The sequence below is a fragment of the Sceloporus undulatus genome, chromosome 1, assembly GCF_019175285.1.
Source record: "Sceloporus undulatus isolate JIND9_A2432 ecotype Alabama chromosome 1, SceUnd_v1.1, whole genome shotgun sequence".
In the NCBI taxonomy this organism is placed as follows: Eukaryota; Metazoa; Chordata; class Lepidosauria; order Squamata; family Phrynosomatidae; genus Sceloporus; species Sceloporus undulatus.
The window spans coordinates 374,276,510-374,299,651 of NC_056522.1; the positions used below are offsets into that span (position 1 = coordinate 374,276,510).

The 23,142-nt window shown below is 40.2% G+C and overlaps 1 protein-coding gene across 1 annotated transcript in view; it reads left to right on the plus strand.

The window, feature by feature from the left end:
* Positions 1-23,142, plus strand: part of PELI2 (pellino E3 ubiquitin protein ligase family member 2) — a 101,824-nt gene that overhangs the window by 35,226 nt on the left and 43,456 nt on the right. Inside the window, exon 2 of the mRNA XM_042461547.1 lies at positions 13,197-13,326. Coding sequence (XP_042317481.1) covers positions 13,197-13,326 — 130 coding nt within the window. The remainder of the gene's footprint in view (positions 1-13,196; positions 13,327-23,142) is intronic.

Genomic DNA, 23,142 nt, shown 5'->3' on the forward strand with positions numbered 1-23,142 from the left:
TATATCTTCAGCATGTACTTGTATTGTACATAATAGGAACAATCAGGTGCACTGTGGGTATGACATTAGCACATGAATGGGGGATTCTGGGATGTTAATAGAGGTTGGTTTTCCCCAACCTATTTGTGTGTCAGCGCTCCAACTGCTTTTGGGGAATGGGAAGTCTGTGGTGCGCTGTTGTGCCTAAAGTTGTGATTTGAAATTGTTTGGTTCTTTTTTAAGGGAAATGTGATATTGATATATTCACTGCACTGAATTCTAGTTAAGGCTATCTGTGGCATATACCCATATGAAAAAATACAGTACACATTTCTCATTCATGTGGCTTAAAGTAGTAATTACTGACCAGTGCATAAAGCAAGATTGCCAGCAAAAGAATGTTTCTTAAACACCATGACGTTCATTTATTGTGTATATAGAACTATAACCTTCTGTAAGCATGTTCCACTTATTAGTTGCCTTCTGTGCATACGCTTTCCCTTTGTAGATGGGAGCCTTTAATACTCTGGATTACGGTTTCCTAGGGTGAGAGCAGAGGCTTCCCAAAGTAGTTGAATAAAATGATATAAATCCTTACTTTCCCCTCTTCATTTTCTCTCCAGCTGAAACTCCTCATTGCCCAGCATTAAGCCCTTACATTATCTTCTGACCTTTGTTTCATGTCACATCTTGCAGGATTCATAGTCAAAAAGCCGCTACCTATCAAGGAACCAGAAAGTGGCCCTGTAAAATAGGCGTGGGCCATTTTGTTTTCACTGATAACCTCATTGCCTTAAAAGTAATCTGTTGAGAGCTACAAGCACATGGCAAGCAGGGCCTGAGCTATCCAACATTCTTTCTCTCAAGATCATCACCATTGTATATGTGGCTTTATCTTCTCTTTAAGTGTGTGTGTAAAATTGTGTGAGAGAGGGAGGGGAAGTAGACGTAGACATAGAGTGGAAGTATGATGGTCCTGAGATCATTATCAATTTCATATAAAGAGATTTGTTTCTATTCTCCACCCCCACCCGCTGGGCAAATATTTCCTTCTTCTTTTCTCTTTTTTCTGTCCATCCCTCTTGTGTCTTTTCCATCTACCGTCCCTGTTGAGGAGTTGCCCACCCCTGTTGAATGAAGATTGACTGGGAGGTTGACAGGTCTACTTGTGAACTTGAGAGTTCTTCATGATGGATGCTAGAACACTCCTATAGCATTCCATGGTCTGGCCCTTAATCTTATTCATGCACCTGCTTGCTGCTATCTTTTTATGATGGAATGGTGGGAAAACATAATGGAGCAAAGTGTGGGCCTTGTGGGTGGTATAATGGGTTGCACACAAGCTATGGACTGTATGTGGCCTGTCAGTTGTTGGCTGCTCTTCTCTGCTGTAAAGGGGATAATTATAGTTGTTGGTTTTTGTTATGAGATTTGCAGTGGTAGGAGAAAAACAAAGAAGCAACATGACAATCAGATCCCTTTGACTAGTCAGTCTCTTTTCTGATAATAAATCCAGCATTGCTCTGTTTCTTTCTGCAAACATTAATTCAAATATGAATACATCTCTGCTCCTGCAGCTCAGTCTCTATTATTATTATTATTATTAACCTTTATTTATGTAGCACTGTAAATTTACACAGCGCTGTACATGCAATCTTTTTAGTTAGACGGTTCCCTGCCCTCAGGCTTACAATCTAAAAAGACATGACACAGAAGGAGAAGGGAGTGGTGACGGGAAAGGGAAAGCTCTGTCTTGCTTATCTTTCATTGGGGGTTGGCATAGTGTGAGTCCTGGACACATTCTTTAGGGCTGATTGGATCCCCTGGTTTTTTGAGGGACAGGTATGGCCCTTTGAGGTTTGAAGAGGCAAATGTGGCCCCAACCTCTGGTGTTTGCCCATTGTTCTAGGTAATCTTATTCCTACTCCCCAGCCCTGATTTTTACACACTTGTTTAATTCCCAATCACCACATTTCTTTTAATGAAACCATGTCTTATGAGGAACGACTTAGGGAGCTGGGGATGTTTAGCCTGGAGAAAAGAAGGTTAAGAGGTGATATGATAGCCCTGTTTAAATATTTGAAGGGATGTCATATTGAGGAGGGAGCAAGCTTGTTTTCTGCTGCTCCAGAGAACAGGACCCAGAACAATGGATGCAAGCTCCAGGAAAAGAGATTCCACCTCAACATTAAGGGCTGTTTGACAGTGGAACACACTCCCTCAGAGTGTGGTGGAGTCTCTTCCTTTGGAGGTCTTTAAGCAGAGGCTGGATGGCCATCTGTCAGGGATGATTTGATTGAGATTTCCTCCATGGCAGGAGGTTGTACTGGATGGCCCTTGTGGTCTCTTCCAACTCTATGATTCTAAGATTTTATGAATGGCAGTATGTAATGTTGTGCATATGGTATAGTGCTGGAGTTACAATTATTTCATTATAAGTAACAAGCAAGAAGTAGTGACAACTTGTTTTCTGAAAGTTTAGCTGTTACTCTCCATCTCTTGGTTAATGTTTCTTTGAAATGGTAGTTTTGGCAACTGTGTTTGTTCAACATTGTTTATATTTAACAGATTTTTTATTAACATATATGCTGTTTTATTAATATATATGCTGTTTAATGCTGTAAACTACCTCAATAAGACTTATCTTTAAAGCTGACTGATGCATGGATTTCATAAGTAAATACTTTTTTACAAGTGCCTCAATAACTTATGGTTCACTAGTAATGACACTCCCACCTAGGGCTCTCCCTTAATCAGCAGTTATGGATCATTTCCAAATTATTGGCTGATACGTTTGTTCTCCACATTTAACCTTTTTTTCTTAGCTGTTTAGACATTTGAAGGGAAGTCCAGGTGCCTCCATTTTAACCAGGAAAGAGTGAAGCTTCATCTTTTTTCCCCCCTCCGTAATATTGTTCCATCTCTGTCAGGATTTGATTTTACTGTCAAACATGATTTTTCTATTCCAGATGCCATGCTTTCATACTTGGAGTCTAATTAGGAGGCATGGCTTCCTCTCTTGCCTCTTTTGAGAGCATTTTCCTCCCACAGCTATCCAAGGCAGCTACTTTTTCCAATCCATCAATCGTTATGGGCTGCAACCTGTTGACCCTTTGGATGTGCTGAAAGTAACTGCAGTGTTTGTTGAAGCTGTCCTCAACAGCATATTGTCCTAAAGTTATCAATACCTACTGTGGGGTTACCAGCCCATGGTATGCTTGCTTTTCAGGCAGATGTTAATGAAGAACAGGCCACAGCCCTGTTAACTGATATTCACTGAATTATCTTCTGTGTCTTGTATTTACAAGAGGCATGCATTTGTGTGGCAGTCAGGAATGTAACTGAGCTAACCTTTTAAGGTGTGCTGAAAGGAGAAAAGTTCTCTCCAGGGAAAATGCCTGTTCTCCAGTTGGAGGTCCAGATGAGTCCTAAATGGTGATTTCTACAACTGCTGAACCTCCAATTGTGTGATTGTTTAAAGAAAATCATTTATAGGTAAGCAACCTGCTTTCTCCAGCCTTTCAGTGTTAAAGTGTTCTGTTGGTTGGAATCCCTATTCAGAAGAGTATTCAAAATTTTGTTATAATAAATTAGCAGGCAGTGTATCTAATTGCTATAGAGGATTATTTAAAGCCTCTCATAAGGGTTTTCATAGTATTACGGGCAAATGTAAAAGCCTGGGATTTTATAAATAGAGCTCTCACAACACAATCAGCAACAAAGCAGCTGACAAGATATATTTACAAATTCTTATATATGATACAAATGGGTTATATCTTGGAATTCATTGAGTGGCCTGTGCACACTGCAGGAGCTGGATTGGGGAAAGAGTGGACAGAATAATGTCCTCCTTGCAGAACATCTGTGTGTTATAATTTAAAGTGTTTTAAAAACCTCATTTTTACACTTAGTTTGACTTCTTGAACAATTTCATTCATGTCTGAGAACAAGGGGCAAAATTCAGCTTTTTTACCAAAAACATTACTGTATTTGCAACATTTTAACTCATGTTCTATCACTCAAATTTAAAATGGTAAGTCAGTGTGGCCAGAGTTCAGCCTGGGGTGAAATGTGACAGTTCCTCCAAAGTTGTTTTTGTGGCCCTTGAACTCTTTAGACTCCCTTGCAATTCTCTTTTGAGAAAGAGAGAGGGAGTTGAATTGCCTCTCTTGGAAGCCCCAGGAACCATGATTTGGCTTTTAAACTGGTTGCAGGGCTCTGCTTGCCTTGATTAATAATAATAATAATAATAATAATAATAATAATAATAATAATAATAACCAACTAATTTTTGAAAATCTATTTTCCAGCCACTGGAAATGGGCTTCTGGACCAACTGAAGTGGCCCACCTATGTCTTAAGTGAAATTATAAACAACAACCAGGGTAGTCCTAGGTAAATTTCCTAGCTATCTTTGTGGTTAGACATAAATTAGAGCCATTGTTTCATCTCCATGTATAGGATGGTACACGTCTCTAAATGTAGGAGCAAATGCCAGATTCAAAAGAGGTTGTTATGGTTCCCTATCTCTTTTTATTTATAGCATAACCAACTAAGGTTTAATCTTTTGAAATGGTTAATGTGGTGTCCCTTGCTATGAAGACGAATAGCTGGGCATAACCTCAAATGTTGAGAATTTTAAAAGCCTTGCATAATTGCACAGAAATGCTTTCAGTCGTTTTTATAATTACAAGCTAGATGTCATTCCAGTGTTAATAACATATGAAAGCTAGCAATAGGATGTTTTGTTGTACTGTTTCTAATTTTTAATCCAACCCCCAAAGGACCCAGTGTTGACATCGGAAGCTTCCTAGCAGCTGCAGCCCTTCCTAACAATCAGTTCTTGAAGACTATGAAGCCTGTAGAGATGAAAAGGACAAATAAACATAAAGACTGTTTAAGTAGGCTGTGCATTATTCTGTGCATTACTCCCCTTAGGGGAGCAAAAAGAATTCAAGGTGGGACAGTTATATTGATAAAATGACTGCACATAATGGTTGGGCGTTGTTGTTAACTGCCATCAAGCCAATATTGACTCATGGTGACCCTGTGAGTGAGAGATCTCCAACTCCCCCTGTCGTCAACTGCCCTGCTTACGTTTTGCAGACTCAAAGCTGTGGCTGTCTGGAATATGACCTTCCTCTTTTTCTGTTGCATTTTACTTCACCAAGCATTACTGTCTTTTTTAGGTAGTCATGTTTTCTCATGATATGGCCAAAGTGCAACAGCACCAATTTAATTATGGCTTCTAGGGAGAGTTCAGGCTTGATTTGTTCTAGGATTCATTTGTCTTTTTAGAGGTTCATGGTATCTGAATCACTCTTCTATAGCATAACATCTCAGATGAGGTGATTCTTTTCCTGTCCACTTTCACAACTAGACATAGGAAATACAGTGGCATGGACAATGATAACTTTAGTATTCAGTGATAAATCTTCAGAATCTTATCTAATTCCTTCATTGCTGTCCTTGCTAGTCCTAGTCTTCTGATTTCTTGACTGCAGTCTCCATTATGATTAATGACTGAGCCAAGGTGTGGACAATCTTGAACTATTTCAATATCTTCATTGTCCACTTTGAAGTTATGTAAGTCATCTGTGGCTATTATTTTTGGTTTCTTAATGTTGAAGTATAAACCTGCCTTTGCACTTTCTTCCTTGACTTCCTTCAGTAATCGTTCCAATTTTCTACTAGTAGTTTGATATCATCTACATATCTTAAATGTTGATGTTACTTACTCCAATTTTTATCCTTCTTCCTCCAGGTAATTCTGCTTTACATATGATATATTCAGCATGCATTTTAAACAGATAGGGTGATAAGATGCAGCCTTGCGTGACCTCTTGCAAACTGGAAATCATTCTGTTTCTCTGTATTTTTTCCTAAAGGTATCCTCTTGTCTTGAGTATAGGTTATACACATCAGGACAACCAAATGTTGTGGTGCAACCATTAGAGCAATCCATAGTTTTTCATAATCTGTACAATCAAGACTTTGCTACAATTTATAAAGCATAGGCTGAATTTCTTTTGAAATTTTTTAATGTGCTCCATTATCCAATTTATGTTTGCAATGTAATCCCTAGAGCCTCTTCTTTTCCAGTTTTTGCACATCTGACGTTCTGGCTCCATATAGGGTAAAAGTCTTTATTGTAGAATTTTGAGCATTGTTTTGTTTGCATGAGAAATTAATGCAATGGTCCAGTGGTTACTGTAATCCCTGGTGTCTCCTTTGTTTGGGATTGGAATGTATATTGAGCATTTCCAATTCGTGGTCAATTTTTTTTGGTTTCCATATTTGTTGGAAGCTTCTAGTTAGAACTAAAGTAGATTCTGTCTCTGTAGATTGAAGCAGCTCTATTGCTATGCCATCTGCTCCTGGTGATTTATTATTCCCAAGTGCTCTGAGTACAGCTTCCGTTTCACTTTTTTGAACTGGAGGTTTGACTTCATATGGTTTTTCTTCAAATGAATCTGTAATCCATTCATTTGTGGCTTTTGCGGATTTGATTGTTCACAGATTTTATTAATATGTTCCCTCTAGGAATCTCTAGGTCCTCTATGGTTAGCTTTAACCAAAGGTTGCACTGAAGGACCTAGAGATTTCTAGAGAGAACACTCCACTAGGCATTTGTAGCTCCTCCATCACAATTCTATGGTCAGTGTCTGGCAAATATTGACCCCAGAGTTGTACTGGAGGATGTAGAGATTCCTAGAGATGTGTTCTCTCAGTTAAAAACATAGTGTTTTTGTTATTTGCAGTTTTTCCACATTCACAAGGGCCCTGTGCCCCTAACCCCAGCGAATGTGGAGGACGAGTGTACAAGGAGTAAACCCAAGATTGTACAAGTGGGCACTGGCCAGCATGATGAAACATCCTCTGATAGTTCCCTGCCAAAATCCTATTCCAGATGGTTTTTCGATCTTCCAGAAGGTGCATGATAGTGGCAGGATTGAGTTTTTTTTGTGGGATAAACGGGGGCAGCTGATTTGTCTAGGACAGTCTTGCTGGCACAAGCAGTTCCATCAGGGGAATAATTCCTGAGGGCATTTTTATATACTTACTTTAAGGTCTCCATATTGTATGTGTAGCAACTCTTTTCTGAATATAAAATGTTCATGAAGTATTGTATTAAATAAATAAATAAATTTTTTTATTTATATGCCGCCCTTCCTCCAATCAGGGCGGCTCACAACATATTGAAAGGAAAATAGAATTTAGTAGCAGAAAGTAACACTATATCTGTCTGAAGTAGAATCCATTGCCTTTTCCCTGAATTGAAAGGTGTGGTTTGAATGAGCAAGTAGGAGTCATCAATGCATGGAAGAGGTTTTACATTAAAGGATGGGCTACAAATTTATAAAATAAATAAAATAAAACACCATCTGGATGCGGATGTAGTGGCTATGCAACATAACTCTTGATATTTGATACTAACATCTGTATTGCTAAAGGGTGTATGTGATAAATTTTAAAAGTTCTAGGATGTTTGAGGAGCTATGAGAGGATCTAACGTAATAAAAACGATTTGTCAGTAATTTTCCAGACTCATTTTAAGCAAGACTTGCCATTCTGTGATGTCTTCTGCATGTAGTGAGTCTGAAAGTGACTCTTCGGGGTTTGGGGTGTGTGTTGAATTTAACCATTGATTGGTGTGCTGGGCAAGGTGAAACCTGTTTGCATATTTCATATGGATGGCTGTTTTGTAGACTTCTTGTCTGTAGGTATTTCAGTAGAAATATCTTCAAATGTCCTCATAATATTTTTTCACTATTGAAAAGCATCTTCAGATTTCTAAAACTTTGCCTTCTAAGCTCTACAAGTGAAATACCATAAAATGTCATGAAATTTACATTTCTTGTAGTGATGGTTTTTCATAGGTAATCTGTAAAGTCCAATAATTAATCTGAATTTAAGGCCTGCATATGTCTTTGGGAAAATTGAGGAAAGCCTTGGAATAATTGCAAGGCAGTCTTTGTCATTTTGCCTTGCATCTTGATATGGGAGCCACATCCCGCCTGTCTTATGCTTTTCACATTATGTGTATGTTTTGGAAACACCCTTCTGGTCATGTCTGTAGTTCTTTACACCTGAGATTCTCTGTTCAGAGCCAAACAGTATTAAATATGAAGAGATTGTAGCATTGACAAGTTGGTGTCTTTCAAGAGGTATACTTCTTGCGGATTTGAGGTGTCTGCAGTGTTTTGGGGAAGTGCATACTGTGGATACTTGCATAGACTGTAAATATTTTACTCCACAGAGTTGGAAGAATATGGCACTGTGGTTAAAGGCCCTGTTGCATAAAAATTCTCTCTCTGTTCTTTTGCCTGGACCCTCAACCATGTCAGCATTGATAGAAATCACGATGTCAGCATTGGTAGAAATAACCTCCCAAGTGACACCTTCTACTTCACCACCATTGTTGGGCTCCTCCTTAAGGGTTGCTCTGTAATGGTCTCTGATTGAGACAGAAATGTTTCCACCTAAAGTGAAGAAAAAGACAACTGAATGTGAAGTAGATGACACTCATCCCTGTCTGCAAACTGAATCTGGAGAGCCCTCTCGACCCTGCTTCCCTTCTGCACTATGGAAGGAGGTAGAAATGGTGTTGGTTGCCCCTCAGGAGAAGCATCAGAAGAAAGTGAAGTGCCAAGGACAAATCATGTCAATGATCTGAAGTGTATCTACTGTTGCCCAGACAGTATGAGAAACTACTTCTCCAAATTCTGCAGCTGTCGGTGTGGAACCTCCACTTCCACCTCAACAGCTGAGCCCTCCATCCTGTCATACATCAGGTGCTGTACCACAGAGGGAAGAGAGAAAAGGCCCTTCTCTTCAACCATCACCTTTTACTCTGTATCTTATTTATTTTATGAGTAGCAGAGGTAGCTCCTGTAGCTCTTAGGAGGCTTGCCTATTTATTTATTTATTTATTTCATTTCATTTCATTTCATTTCTGTGTTGCTTTCCAGCCCACAAAGGCTCCAGAGGTGATGATAAAATAAAACCCAATTCAAACAATACAAAGATCAAAACATTTTTAAAACATTAAAGTACAGTCGGATCTCAGTATCCACAGATTTTTTATCTGTGGATTCAAGCATCCATTGCTGGAAAATATTCCAAAAAGATACCAAAAGCAAACATTGACTTTCCTATTTTATATAAGGGGCACCATTTTACTATGCCACTGTATTTAATGGGACTTGAGCATCCATGGATTTTGGTATCCACAGGGTGTCATGGAACCAAACCCCAGCGGATATCAAGGGCCCACTGTACTCCTAAAAGCAGTCTAACACCAATCCTAGAATCCAGTTTTAAAACAGTTAAAACAGCAATAAAACAGTAACACTGAATGCAGTATGGAACAGCATTGTTTTGGCTGACCTCTGCAAGCTTGAAGAGGTGGGGCAAGCCTAACCTCCTTGGGTAAGGAGTTCCACAGTCAAGATGTTGCTACAGAGAAAGCCCTGTTACCAGTACCCACTTACCTAAGTGCTGGGACATGTAACAGGGCCTCCTCTGGAGATTTTAAATTTCTGTTAGGCTCATATGGAAGGAGGCAGCTTGTCAAATACCCTGGCCCCATGTCATCTAGGTCTTTGTAGGTCAACACCAGCATATTGAATTGTGCTTGAAAGTAAATTAGAAGTTAGTGTAGTTCATACAAGACTGAGATCATTGTCTCTCAGATGCACACCTGATGCCATTCTGGCTGCTGCATTTTACACTAGCTCCAACTTCCAAACACGTTACAAGGGCAGCCCTTTTTAGAGCATTTTACTGTAGTCTAATCAGGAGGCATGAACTAAAGCATGATCCACTGTGGCCAGATCTCTCTTCCCCAAGAAAGGGCACAGCTGGTACACTAGCTGAAACTGGGCGAAGCTGTTCCTGACTGTCTAGGAGCAGTGCCTGGTCCAGGAGCACCCCTAAGGTACAAACCTGAGCTTTCTGAGGGAGGAAAACCCCATCCAGATCAGATTGCCATCCCAATCCCAGTTTGGTTTCCCTATTACAAATTAATTTTTCTGGTCCCTGATGAAATTGAATTATCAGTCCATGTTCTCTAGAGAGTGAATTGAAGGTGAAGGGAAAAGTTGATGTGGTCTTCTCTCTGCCTGCATTAAGTGAAGCAAAAAGTGTAGATGAGGATAAATTGTAGATTGCTGTTTGTGTTTTTTAACCTTAATAAAAAACATTTGCACATGAAAATGTTATGTTTCCATGATTGCGGATAAGAATCGGAACATGGAAAGTGTGAAGGTGAAGTGGAAAAACTGCTTCAGGCAATAAATGTAGTGGAGACCCAAGACAGGTGACTGGTTGCAAAATTCCCTATAGTGAAGAATGATGCCACTGTGTTTAACACAGTATGGGCTTGGTTGTACCAGCAGATGTTGTATGTTGTAGAGCTGGCAGATTTGCATCTGGGCCATGTGCATTGGCTCCAGAAATTGTCTTCCCCCCTGTTATAAATGGCTTTGCTATACTGAGGGTAGAATGTGGAGTTTCTGTCTGTAATTTCTATGAACAGTGAATACTTTCAAGACCACGCACTGAGATTTCCATGATTCTATAGTTAGGTTTCTACTTGTTTGTTACTGTTGACTTTAAAGTGGTTACTACCAATGGAATTGACTTTACTGGAATAGTGGTTCAGCTTACTAAATGAGCTTGTACGTTAAAATCCATAACAAGAACAGAGTGTTTATAAAGTCTTCAATACAGAGAGTTGCAGGTGTTCTTTTATATAATGGTTGAGCCTAAATATCCTTAAAGCACCAGATCCCATCTGATCTGGAAGCTAAACAGGCTGAGCCCTGGTTAATACTTACATGGCAGGCTACTAACAAATCCCAAGTGCTCTAGGCTATATTTCAGAGGGAAAAAACTGAAGAAACAACCTCTGAGTACAGTGGTACCCCGGGATACAAAATCACCGCCTTACGAAATTTCCGGGTTACGAAAAAAATCCATTAGAAAAAACTGTTTTGGGTTACGTTTTTTTTTTCGGGTTACGAAAAATTTTTTTGGTGCTTTTCGGTGCTTTTTCACACGGAATCGCGGCTTCCAGCGCTAGCGCCTATGGCAATTTCGGCTTGCGAAAGATTTCGGGTTACGAAGGGCTCCGCGGAACGGATTACTTTCGTAACCCGGGGTACCACTGTATTCCTTGCTTAAGAAAACCCAATGAAATTCATGGGGTTGCCATGACCGGTGATTTGAGGGCTCATATATACACAGACTTCAGCACAATACAACAAAGTGAGGCTTCCTATTGTTATTTTATTGTTTTGAGAATGCTGGACATCAGAATATGAATAACACAATATGAATAACACAAGCATCCCATTACCATGGTTGACTGAATAGGTTGATTACCATTACTACTACTACTACTAATGCTACTACCAATTTATATACTTCAAAAAGTCAAGATAATTGTTAAAATGTAAAACAACAAATGACTGGTTAAAACATTAAGTGTCACATCTAGCAAAAACAGTTTGGGGATGAGCTCCAAAATACAGTTGCGGACTTCCCATTCATGGTCTTGAATTTCTGTCGATGGAAAGCCAGGAGGGAAAAAATGGCCTGTGCAGGAGCATCCGGCCATTATATCCAATTGGTATTTACTGGGGAGTCCGGAATGGATCCTCCGCGAATCGGGAGGGACGACTGTACAGTTTGCAGAGTGGTCAACAGTCAGTCATGGAAAGGCTGAGTGAAGAAGCGGATCTTTAAAAAGCTACATAGTTGGCAAGGCATCTGCTAAGTGCTAGGAAGGAGGGCACTCAAAGGGTGTTCTGTTGTTCAATAGGAGACAACTCATGCTTGCTGCTTTGGTTTGATTCAGTTAGAGCCACAGAATCATAGAGTCTGAAGAGACTCCAAGGGCCAGTCCAACCTCATTCTGCCATGCAGGAACACAGAATCAAAGCACCTACAATAGATGGCCATCCAGCTTCTGTTTAGAAACCTCCAAAGAAGAAAACTGTTCTTCCACTGTCAAACAGCTGTTACAGTTAGGAGGTTCTTCATAATGTTGAGGTGGAATCTCTTTTCCTCTCATTTGAATACTTTTCTCCGGGTGCTACTCTTTGGAACAGCAGATAACAAGCTTGCTCCATACTCAATATGGCACCCCTTAAAATACTTAAAGAGGGCCATAATGTCACATCTGTCATCCTCTCTTCTCCAGGCTAAACAGTTTCCTAAGTCTCTTCATAGGGCATACAATTAAAATAGATAAAAATAAACCGGCCTATGACATGTCATACATTCTACAAAAAATAATTAAATATAATACATATTAGTACAAGTTAACATTCAACAAAATAAGGGAGACAACAAATTAAAATAACATCAGATAAAAATCATGCAATGCCTGGGAACACTTCCCTGAACAGTATAGGCTATAACTCAGTTTTGAAGCTGGTTAAAGAGGAAATGACCTGTAATGCTATCTTGTATTATCTGTTGTTGTTTTTTGTATTTTGTTATTATCCTGTAGAATCTGCACCATTGGCACGTTTCATTTTTATCAGTTTTTTATTGTATGTGTAGCACTGTGTAAATCAACAGCGCTGTATAAATAAAGTTTAATAATACTACTACTAGTGCTAATAATAATGAGGCTCCAGGAGTGAGGGGCAGCAAATGAAAAGGGATGGATCTGGGACGAGGCAGTGAAAATCCTAGGCTAGGTCAGCAGACGTTGACTATCAGAACGGAGGGCACGAGTGGGATGGTAAGGAGACAAAAGCTCTGATAAATAAGGAGGGGCCAGCCCATGCAGGGCTTTAAAAGTCAACAACAGAAGTTTGTAATGAATATGGAAAAGGAGGGGGAGCCATTGGGGGGATGACAATAAAGGAGAGATGTGATTGAAGCGGTGAGCAGACATGATAATGTGTGCAGCTGAATGCTGGACAGAAATTAAAGGACGGAGGTGAGAAAGAGGAACCCCTGCCAGACAGAATTTACAAAAATACATTAGTTTGGAAGCACTGCTTGTGAAAAGAGAGAGAGAGAGAGCGATACAAAGAAGTGAATGCCCTTCTGTGTGGGGAAAATGACTCTTTGCCCTAGCCCTCTAGCTTTTATTGCTGCTTGATACAAAGCTTATGTAGTCCTTGCCATAACTTTCAACCTATTCTTCATTATATGTTCAATAGAGTGGAATAACTTTTGCATTGTTCTGTTTCTAGGTACAATGGCTCCCTTCCTAATGGCGACAGGGGCCGTAGGAAAAGCAGGTTTGCTCTTTATAAGAGACCCAAAGCAAATGGTGTCAAACCCAGCACAGTTCATGTGATCTCAACACCTCAAGCTTCCAAGGTATGTGACCTAATACTTTTAGCTGATCTTGGTGGTGGTTGTACTGTTCAGGGAACTGTTTGCGTGTCCTTTTGTTTGTGGTGCCCTTCTAGAGCTGGAAGCCACTTCTTTGAGAAGATTACATTAGCACTTAATTTCTGTCCACAGTAGTGGTTATATTTATCTCTTGTTACAGATGGTCAAATGTCCCAGACCTTGCCTCTTTTATTGAAAACCTTCTTCATAGTTGATTTTTTTAAATTTGACAAGAAACAATATCCATATAAAGACAGATGATAATGAGATGATAGATATTGATTACAAAAATCAACTGAAAAGATTAAGAGAAAAGTAAACTTTCACGAAAGCTTAATTTCTTCTCAGTTAATCTTAAGATGTTGTGTGATTTATTTGTCTTTTTATACTAAAATGGATTTTTAGTTTTATTATTTAAATATAGTTCTGTCCTGGTATCCTGGAACCAGTGAATGACTGTTTTCTTCTATTTGAAGATGGAATTAAACCAGGGAAATCTTCTGTTCCCCTGATGCAGATGCCCTTGCCTTCTGATTTAGAGTTTATTTATCGCACCCATATCCCCACTGCCTACATAAGTCCAACATTGCTTTTTAAGAAATTTTGTAAGGCAAGGATGGCCTACAGACTTTCCACAGGTAATACCTAGGTTGTAAGGTGATGTCTTCCCTTTGTACAGCCTACCTGCAATTGAGGATTTGGATTAGAGGAGCAGCACAGCCAGATGCCTAAAGTGAGAATACTGCTTTAGGCGCTTTTTTTTTCTCTGGACATTGCAGAACTGAATGTCTAAGACCCAGATTTCTGTAATGATGTCAGCTGAAGAAAGAGCAAGAGATGTTGGAATTGTAGCATCGTTGTCTAGTTGCAGAAATGCACACAATATGTTCTGTGTGTATGTTGATTTGGCCACATCAAGGAGTCTGAGCAGCTAGAAATTAGAGCATACCTCCTCCCTCAGCATACTTGCATGTTGAAGTTGGCCATCCTTGTTTAAGATGCCTTGCGCCCAAGTAACTTTTAGCCTCTCATTTCATTCTTACTGAAGTGACTTGTAAAGAGCCAAATAATGATGAACTGTTTGTGGAATACATACGATGTCCCTGTATAACATACAGTTTATAGAAAACGGGAAGAATATGGAAATAACTATAACCTAATAACTATGTAAACTTAAAAGGAAAATAGTATTGGTGGTCTTAAATACACCAGAAATCAATCATATGTCACTCATGGATTTAAATGAAAGGGATACCAGACTGCCATGATTGATGGCCCATTCTTTATATAAAATGAGATTTTGTGGTGCAATATAAAATTATATACTTAGCTGACTTTTAGCAGCTCTGATGTAAGGAGAATATTCCAGAAACCTACTCTCAGAGATCAATGACAAGAACAGAAAATTCATTACAAATAGAAAGAAGGGTAAAGTGAGCTTGCTCAATGGAGTACTTGTTTGGAAATATGTTGTACTTTATTCAGAGTGTGGAAATGCAAGTGCTAGTGCTAACATGTTCACACTAAATAATTATAGAAAATGAATTTGTTACTGTACTGTTAAACCTTGGAAGGATGCACAAATAAAATTAATTTGTTGGTTAATTCATTAAATTGTTTCAAATAATTTAAAATAACTTTTTAATGACCACTAATACCTTAAGATAATTAGAAATGTTAATTAAAGCAAAATCCACAAAAGGGTGATACCTTTATTGCACGAAACAAGTCACGCAAGCTTTTGACGCTCCACTATCTTTGTCATCAGGCAAAAGCTGTTTTAAAAAATCATACAAGAGGGGGAAAAGTGACAGTGTTGGAGTTGCAGGCCTACATTTTGTATCAGATATTTCTCTGCTGTAGTTAAGTTGATTTGGAGTGTTCATTGCAGGCTGAGGCCAGTCTCCTATTGGTCACGTGAGGCCTGAGACAAAGGACAACAACATTTAACTCCATTAGCAGCAGTAAAGTAAATCCTTTTGGGATCCAGGATATCTCTGTCTTTTGTGAACCCACAGTCCCCTTTCTTAGGCAGAGAACACTGAATTTCTGAAGGCATCTCTTTTTGTCACAACTAGAAAAAACATTTAGTTGCTCTGTACTTAAACTCAGCTAGTTATAGCCCCCTCCCCCCCAAAAAAATTTAACCTTTGAGGTAGAAACCTTAAAGTGTTAAGTCCCAGTGCTTACCTCCCTCTTGTTCAGAATTCCTCTTCTAATGTTACTTGTTACTCAAAAGTAGTATTGTTGATATTAAATACGTAATAAATTTTAAAACCATGATCGATTTTTAAAGCAAATTAGAGGGCAGTGAATTAATTTCAAACAAGTTATTTCCAAGTTTTGGTCTTATTCCATCCAGCTGTGAACCTTCATATGCATAGTGACTGAGCCTACAAATTGGGCTTGTGAGCTCTTCCCCAATAACTTTCCATTATGTATAAATTAATAATGACACCAGGAAATCATACTCTTGTTGTATTGTAAGTCTCCTCTGACCTTTGTTACTGAATGTGGTAGATTCATTCATGAGTCCAAAACATTCCCCAGATTTCAATGATCTTTAAAGATTCAAGGGATAAAGTGTTATTTCAGTTGGCCCAGAAACAGATTGTAGAAAACAAATGAACAAAAAAGGAACATAACGCATAAACTTAAAAGAAGTGATTTTGAGGTGCTAAAGTCTTTTGGAATTAATGTAAAACATGAGTAAATTCATGGGACAAGAGACAATCTTATCACATAAAGTCTAAATTTGATTTTATTGCAGTGTTTCATGCATATAAAAATAAGCTACAAATGTATCAAACAACTCAATAAGTTAAAAAAGCTGAAACAGGCAAAAAAGACAAAAAACAAAGTACTGTACATGTTTAAAAGTTAATTTAGACCTCAAAGGCATTACCATGTATTCTTGTGTATAAGTTGACCTCATAGAATCATAGAGTTTGAAGAGACCACAAGGGCCATCCAGTCCACCTCCCTGCCATGCAGAAACGCTCAATCAAAGCATACCCAACAGATGGCCATCCAGCCTCTGTTAAAAGACTTCCAAGGACTCATGTATAAGTCGAGGGCAGGTTTTGGGGGGGCAAAGTCATGGATTTTGATATCACCTGTGGGTAATTCAAGGGTCAAACTCGGGGGCATGTAACAAAGGATTTTAACAGAAGGGGCTGAAAACACCCCTTCACTCCCTCCTTCTCCCTCTCCCTCTCTGGACCACTCAAAAGGGTCATAGTCTGAGCATGCAAAATGTGGACATAGACCTCCAATTTCCCTCCTTTCCCCACAACCTTCCCTAAGGCTAATGGCTTGCAAAAAAAGGGGACACAGACCTCCAATTTCCCTCCCTTCCCTACAACTTCCCTTAAGGCTGCTGGTTTGCAAAAAGGGGGGACACAGACCTCCGATTCCGCTCTCTCCTCTACAGCTACCTCAAGGCTCATGGAGAAGTATTATCATATTGACCCGTACATACGTCTACCTCGAATTTTTGAGCCCATTTTTAGGCTTAAATTTTTTGACATATAGACGAGTATATATGGTAATCAAAAACTATGGCCCGATTAGACAGGCCTTTGCGGTGCCCCCGTCACGTGCTAGGGGTTGCCCGAGGGCGCACCGCCCATATCAGCCTCACCCATAGCACGTGATGGGGGAGTCAAAATGGCAGCGCCCTGTACACACAGGTGCTGCCATTTTGACGCGACGGACGTTTAGCGTCTGCATGTCCCGGCGTCATAAGGATGTCACGAGTGCGCCATTGGCGCACTGTGATGGCCTTATGGCGCCGCAAGAAGGACCTGCTTTTTGTGGGTCCTTTTTGGTGTACGAGGGAACATATCCTGCCTATGTTTTGATTGATGGTGGAAAGAGACCAATGTTGGTATCAGTCAGGCCTCCAATGGAAGTGTATTCTGCAAGTGCTGTACAGCATTATATCGCCCTGATTGGTGGAACACAAAAGAGAGCTTCTCTCAGTCCATGGGCAGGTAAATGTGGAGAGATGCACTGGAATGATTACAAGCATCTTCCTTGGTGAACAAACATAGCAGAATGGTATATGCTGAGGCTTCAAGTCATGTAGGCAGGACTTAGAATGTCATTACCAGCATCTTAAATTACTGTATATAAAATACTTCATAACCATGTAGGATTAACCATTTGAGATCTAGCTGTTTGTGCTGTAGAATCAGATTCTTTAGTATCGCGTGCCATGTTTTAATTCCTTTGAACATCAGAATTGTCAAAAAGGCTAACAAAGGCGGGATACACACCGTCCAAAAAGGGCGGTCTCCCACCGCCCTGGTTTGCTTTGCGAAGGGGCCGTAGTGGCCAAACCGCACGGCTCCGTCGCGGAACAAAAAGAACCCGCAAAAAGCGAGTTGTTCTTTCATCACGTCAAAATGGTGGCGCCCATGTAGACAGGCCGCCGCCATTTTTCGCTCCCAGTACGCAGTAGGGTTAGCCTAGTACGTACTAGGGTTAGGGAGTGTGTGAATGGTGCACACTCCCTAACCCTACTGCTGCCGCCGCCACGCTACAAAATGGAGGTATGTATCCCGCCTAAGATTAGATATTGGGGCTATAATTAACATTTCTGTGCACAACCCTTGCTTCTCGAAGAGGGAAATAGAAACGAAGACATGCATTCAGTATTGTGCTTCTAACATCTGGATTCTGCAGTAGGTAACCACCTGCCAAAACCCTTTTGAGCATGCCTGAGGCACCTGGTTACTAAAACAACTTTATTCTCATTGTATTTTGTGCACCTTGAATTTAATATGCAGAACATTGGCTTTTGTTCTTACAAAGATAATAAAAGTTTATTGAAAGATGGTAATTAAAATCCTTTGCTATTTTGCATTTTAGAACTTGGAGGTGGAAAGAAATGCTAGGTTTAACATAGCTCTCTTGCACTTTCTTTGAACCCTTATGAAAGAGCTTTTGTGCTTTCCAAATTGCTGTGTAAGGTATGGTTTCTGGATGTCTGCCCAGAGAACAGCGATAGAATGGGTTACAAGTAGGGCTTTTTTCTCAAGTGCAAAAGCAGATTTGAACGTTTAAAAAAAAAAAACAACCCCAAAGCTTTTGGCCAGCTTTTCCGGGAGCTTGGGAAGCCTGTAAGATGGTTCCCAAAGTCAAATGTAAAGGAGTGAAAAACCATGCTTGTTCTTGGAAATAATTTCCAGGTTGACAATCAACACTATCTCTTTGGGAACTAACTTTTGGCATTTACAAAAGACTTAAGTGTACTTAGAGGCATAGAACTGGTAGTGCTGCATATCATTGATGCTTTAATATAAGCAGAATTTGCTATACTTTTAGTGGATGTAACAGTTTGAGCATAATTGGGCATCTTGATCTATTCCATTGCCAAAGGGACTGTAGCCAAGTGGGCTGTCATTTCCTAAATCCAAACGTTCACCTCATCTCCTGTCCTCCCATTTACAAACAGATACTTCTCAGTCCCATTTTAACAACATTTGTGCAAGTCTTGCTCTCTTTGTTTGTGTGTGTGTGTGTGTGTGTGTGTTTTATAAGAAGGCCTGTGGCAGAGAGCAAATTGTACCTTGAATAAATATGGTTATGGTGACGCTGTAAATCTTGATTTTACTTCTCATTTGCAAAATGAGGTATCCTGCTTCGCTTTCCTGGTTACAGTATATGTTTTTGTATAAGTCAACCTTATGTATAAGTTGAGAGCAGGTTTTAGGGACAAAATGGTCTATTTTGATATGACCTGTGAATATGTTGAGGGTCATCCTGTGGAGAGGGGAAGACACCAGTGCTGCCTCAAGAGGACAGCCACCCTGACTGCTGCCATTCTCAGGCATTCAAAGAGGCCTTTTGCCACTATACTCAGAGAAGGGGATGGCTCCATTTTTTGATAAAAGTTAAGGTACAAGGTAAGGTAACTTATCCAAAAGGAATCATCCCCTTCTCTGGGTAGATTGGTGAAAGGGGAGAGCATAGTGTTACCAGCATTGGTGCCTTAAAATCCTAAATGTGTATGACTTTTCTTCTGATGACGCTATGCAGAGAGCCTGATGGGATACCTGATGTAGAATTCTCCATCACTGCAAGACGGACAGGTCACATAGGCTATTGAAATATAGATCAAAGAGGCCCAGATAGGAGTTGCCAACAGAAAAGAGTCATTTACACCTTTGAGGCAGATTTATGGCCAGGATGCTTTGCCAGGCCAGAACCATTCTCACCTTGAAGACTTCTATAGATCAAGCAATCTTTAATATGTAGATTTGGCTTTGCTTTGAAATGTGGAAACAACTCTTCGCCTGAGGCAATATTTTGCCTATTTAAGGTCCCTCAAATCTTTTGTCTATGTTCTGTCTTAGAATTCAGACAGGCTTCATGTCAGTCTGAGTTCTGATATAGTTCCAATCCACTCCCCCTCCTTCCTTCCCCTCCGTGTTGCTGAGTCTTCATCAATCTGGACCTGGAGCACTGCCAATACAGGTGAATATTCCCATTAGAAGGCCTCATGTTATCTATCCAACGCTAACTTACTATACTGTATTCCTGAGTTCTTGGATGATTGTGTGAGTGTATGATTGTCTTATGTGTGAATGAATAATAAACAGTATTCAGTTTTCATAAAACTTGTCTCTGTTGACCTATTACCTTGGCTACCTTCGTATACATAGGATAGAGACCGCTCCTCTGTTTGAGCTAATGATAAATTCCCCAGACCAAGGTCTCCTTATTTGCAGTAGTCTATCCTGAGAGAACATAAAAGAAGCACCAATCCAATCTCTTCTACTCTCTCAGTGCTCCTTTGATGGCAAACACCAAAGAACGCTTCTGCCATTGTCCCACCCAAGCAAAAAGACTAGAAACAGTGGAATAACAACTCATTCCTTGTGCAGTTACAAAGAGCCCCATTCCAATGCAGTGAAGTATACAATTTTAAATAAATAATTAAATTGTAATGACCATTCAGATGACTTAACTTGATAGCCATATTGTATGCATGCTTGCTTAGAGGTAAATACAAATGGCTCTGTGACTGAACTGGACATCAAACAGGAGAAAGGCTGCTGTTGTTGTTGTTGTGTGCCTCCAAGTCATTTTTGACTTATGATAGGATCTAAGGAGAACCTATCATAGGGTTTCCTTGGCAAGTTTCCTCACAGGGGGTTTGTCATTGCCATCCTCTGAGGATGAGAGGCTGTGACTTGCCCAAGGTCACCCAGTGGGTTTTTACACTTAAGCACAGAATGAAATCCTGACGTCTAGAGCACTGACTCTTAGAGCCCTAAGGACACCACAAAGCACAGGTTGGGAACCACTGGTCAATAGTCATAGTACAGCACTCAAGCAACTACACCAGGGTGGCTCTCTAAGGATATCCCCTATGTTATCTACCTTTTCATGTGTGTGCATGTGCAAGAATCTCTTTCCTTGGAGGTGTTTAGGCAGAGGCTGGATGGCCATCTGTCAGGGATGCTTTGATTTAGATTTCCTGCATGGCAGGGGTTTGGACTGGATGGCCCTTGCGGTCTCTTCCAACTCTATGATTCTATGATTCTAGGTTTCTGGTGGACTTGTGGTGACCCCATGAATTTCACAGGATTTTGGCACGGTACATCCCACCCCTTTTAGCTCCCTGTGGCCCCAATCTGGAGTTTTTCAGGACCACGGAAAAGTGGCAAAATGCCGCTTATCCGTGGTACATAAAATGGGTTTCATTGGGGCTTCATGTGGGAACGAGGCACATGCCCAGAAGGAGCTCCATTTCGGAGCTCCTTTTTGCGCTGCAGCCAGGCCATTGTAAGCGTCCTGGAGCGGCCCAGAGACGTCACGCATGCGCTGTGCCATGCCATGAGGACACGGCACATGCGCCACGTAATCATGACAGAACCCATGTAGATGGGAGGTGCCATGATTATGGTGCCGTCACGTACTAGGGTTGCAGGGCATGTGACGCTCCGCCCCCGGGCAACCCTACTATGTGGCAAAGCGCCGGTCTGGATCACACCCTGCTTAGGCAAGGAATACTCAGAGGTGTTTTTGCCAGTCCTCTGGAATATAGCCTACATCATCTGATACTGGTTGACAATTTCCCTTTCAAGTATTAATCAGGGCTGACTCTGCTTAGCTTCCAAGATCAGACAGAATCTGATACCTTTAGGACAGGGGTAGGCAACCTGCGGCCCGCGGGCCGGATGCGGCCCGGTGAGGCCTTGGGACCGGCCCCAGCCCAGTCCTGCCGCTGATTGCCGCCGGGGCCTTTGGGGAGCAATTGTCTATAGAAGCCTCAGAAACATGCATTTATATTAACATTTTTTTTAAAATCAGCAATTTTTTTCGTGTGTCCTCCATTTTTTTAAAAAAAGTGTCTTCCATTTGAAAATTTTGTCCTACATTTGTCCTGGTTTATTTATATATTTAATTTTTTAAAAATTATTTACTTATTTATTTTTTTGCTTCGGCCCCCCAGTTGTCTGAGGGACAGCAACCCGGCCCCCGGCTCAAAAAGATTGCCTACCCCTGCTTTAGGATATTTAGGTTAGTTACTAAAAATAGTATGGTTTCATTCTTTTCTTGCCAGACATTTTGCAGTTAAAAATGCCATGCAGTAGTGGGAATCAGAGGCTGATTATAAATAGATTGTAATGTCATTTAATATGTCTGCAATATTTGGTGAATGGGACAGGGCCATTGCACAATAGAACAATAAAACATCATTTGGTAGCACCCCAAAAGAAAATTTAACTCTGCAGACTATTGACACATTTTAGTTCTCTCTCTCTCTCTCTCTCTCTCTCTCTTTGAGTGTCTGTTCTTTGTTCATGTATAGTTTATAATTCTGCTATATTAATTAATTACAGAAAGGAAGATGCTTGTAATCTGTATTACATTTTTGGTATAGTAATCTGGTCATTGTGAACAGCATGATATAGTGGTTTGAACATTGGACTAGGACTTTGGAGACCAGGGTGTTAATACCAGCTCAGTGATGGAAACCCACTGGGTGATCTTGGGCAAGCAAGTCACACTGTCTCAGCCTCAGAGGAAGGCAAAGGCAAAGGCAAACTACTTCTGAACAATTAATGCCAAGAAAATCTCATTAATTGAATTTTTGTGACCTTAGGGTTAGCATAAATCAGAAATTATTTGAAGGTAAGCAGCAACAACAACACAATCTGCCAATTTAGAAAGTGAAGTGGAAGCTGGGAAGAAATAAATCAGGAACAGATGACATACCAATAGAGCTGCTTCAGGCTGCAGAGACAAAATCCACTCAAGTTCTAACTAAAAACTGCCCACAAATATGAAAAAAAAAAGACCGATAGATTAGAAATGCTCAATATACATTCCAGTCCCTAACAAAGGGGAACTAGGGATTGCAGCAACTATTGCACTGAACACTCATACAAACAAAATGAGGCACAACATTTTAAAACAAACAAACAACAAACAGCTTCATTTGTATACTGCTTCATACTGAACCAACAGTGTTTAAGCGGTTTACAACTGTAAGCTAATTGCCCCCAGCAATCTGGGTACTCATTTTAGCAATCTCGGAAGGATGCAAGCCTGATTTGCACTTGAGCCCTTTGGCTTGTATTGAACTCACAACCTTATGGTTTTGGAGAAAGACTTTTTCTATATATGGAGCCAGAAATGCTAGATGGTAAAGCTGAGTTCAGAAAAGAAAGAGGCAACAGGGATCATAGTGCAAACATACTGGTATGTTAGATAATGTTGCATGCTAGAGCATTCAGGAAGAAAATCAGCCTGTTCTTTATAGATTATAGCAAAAGGTAACTT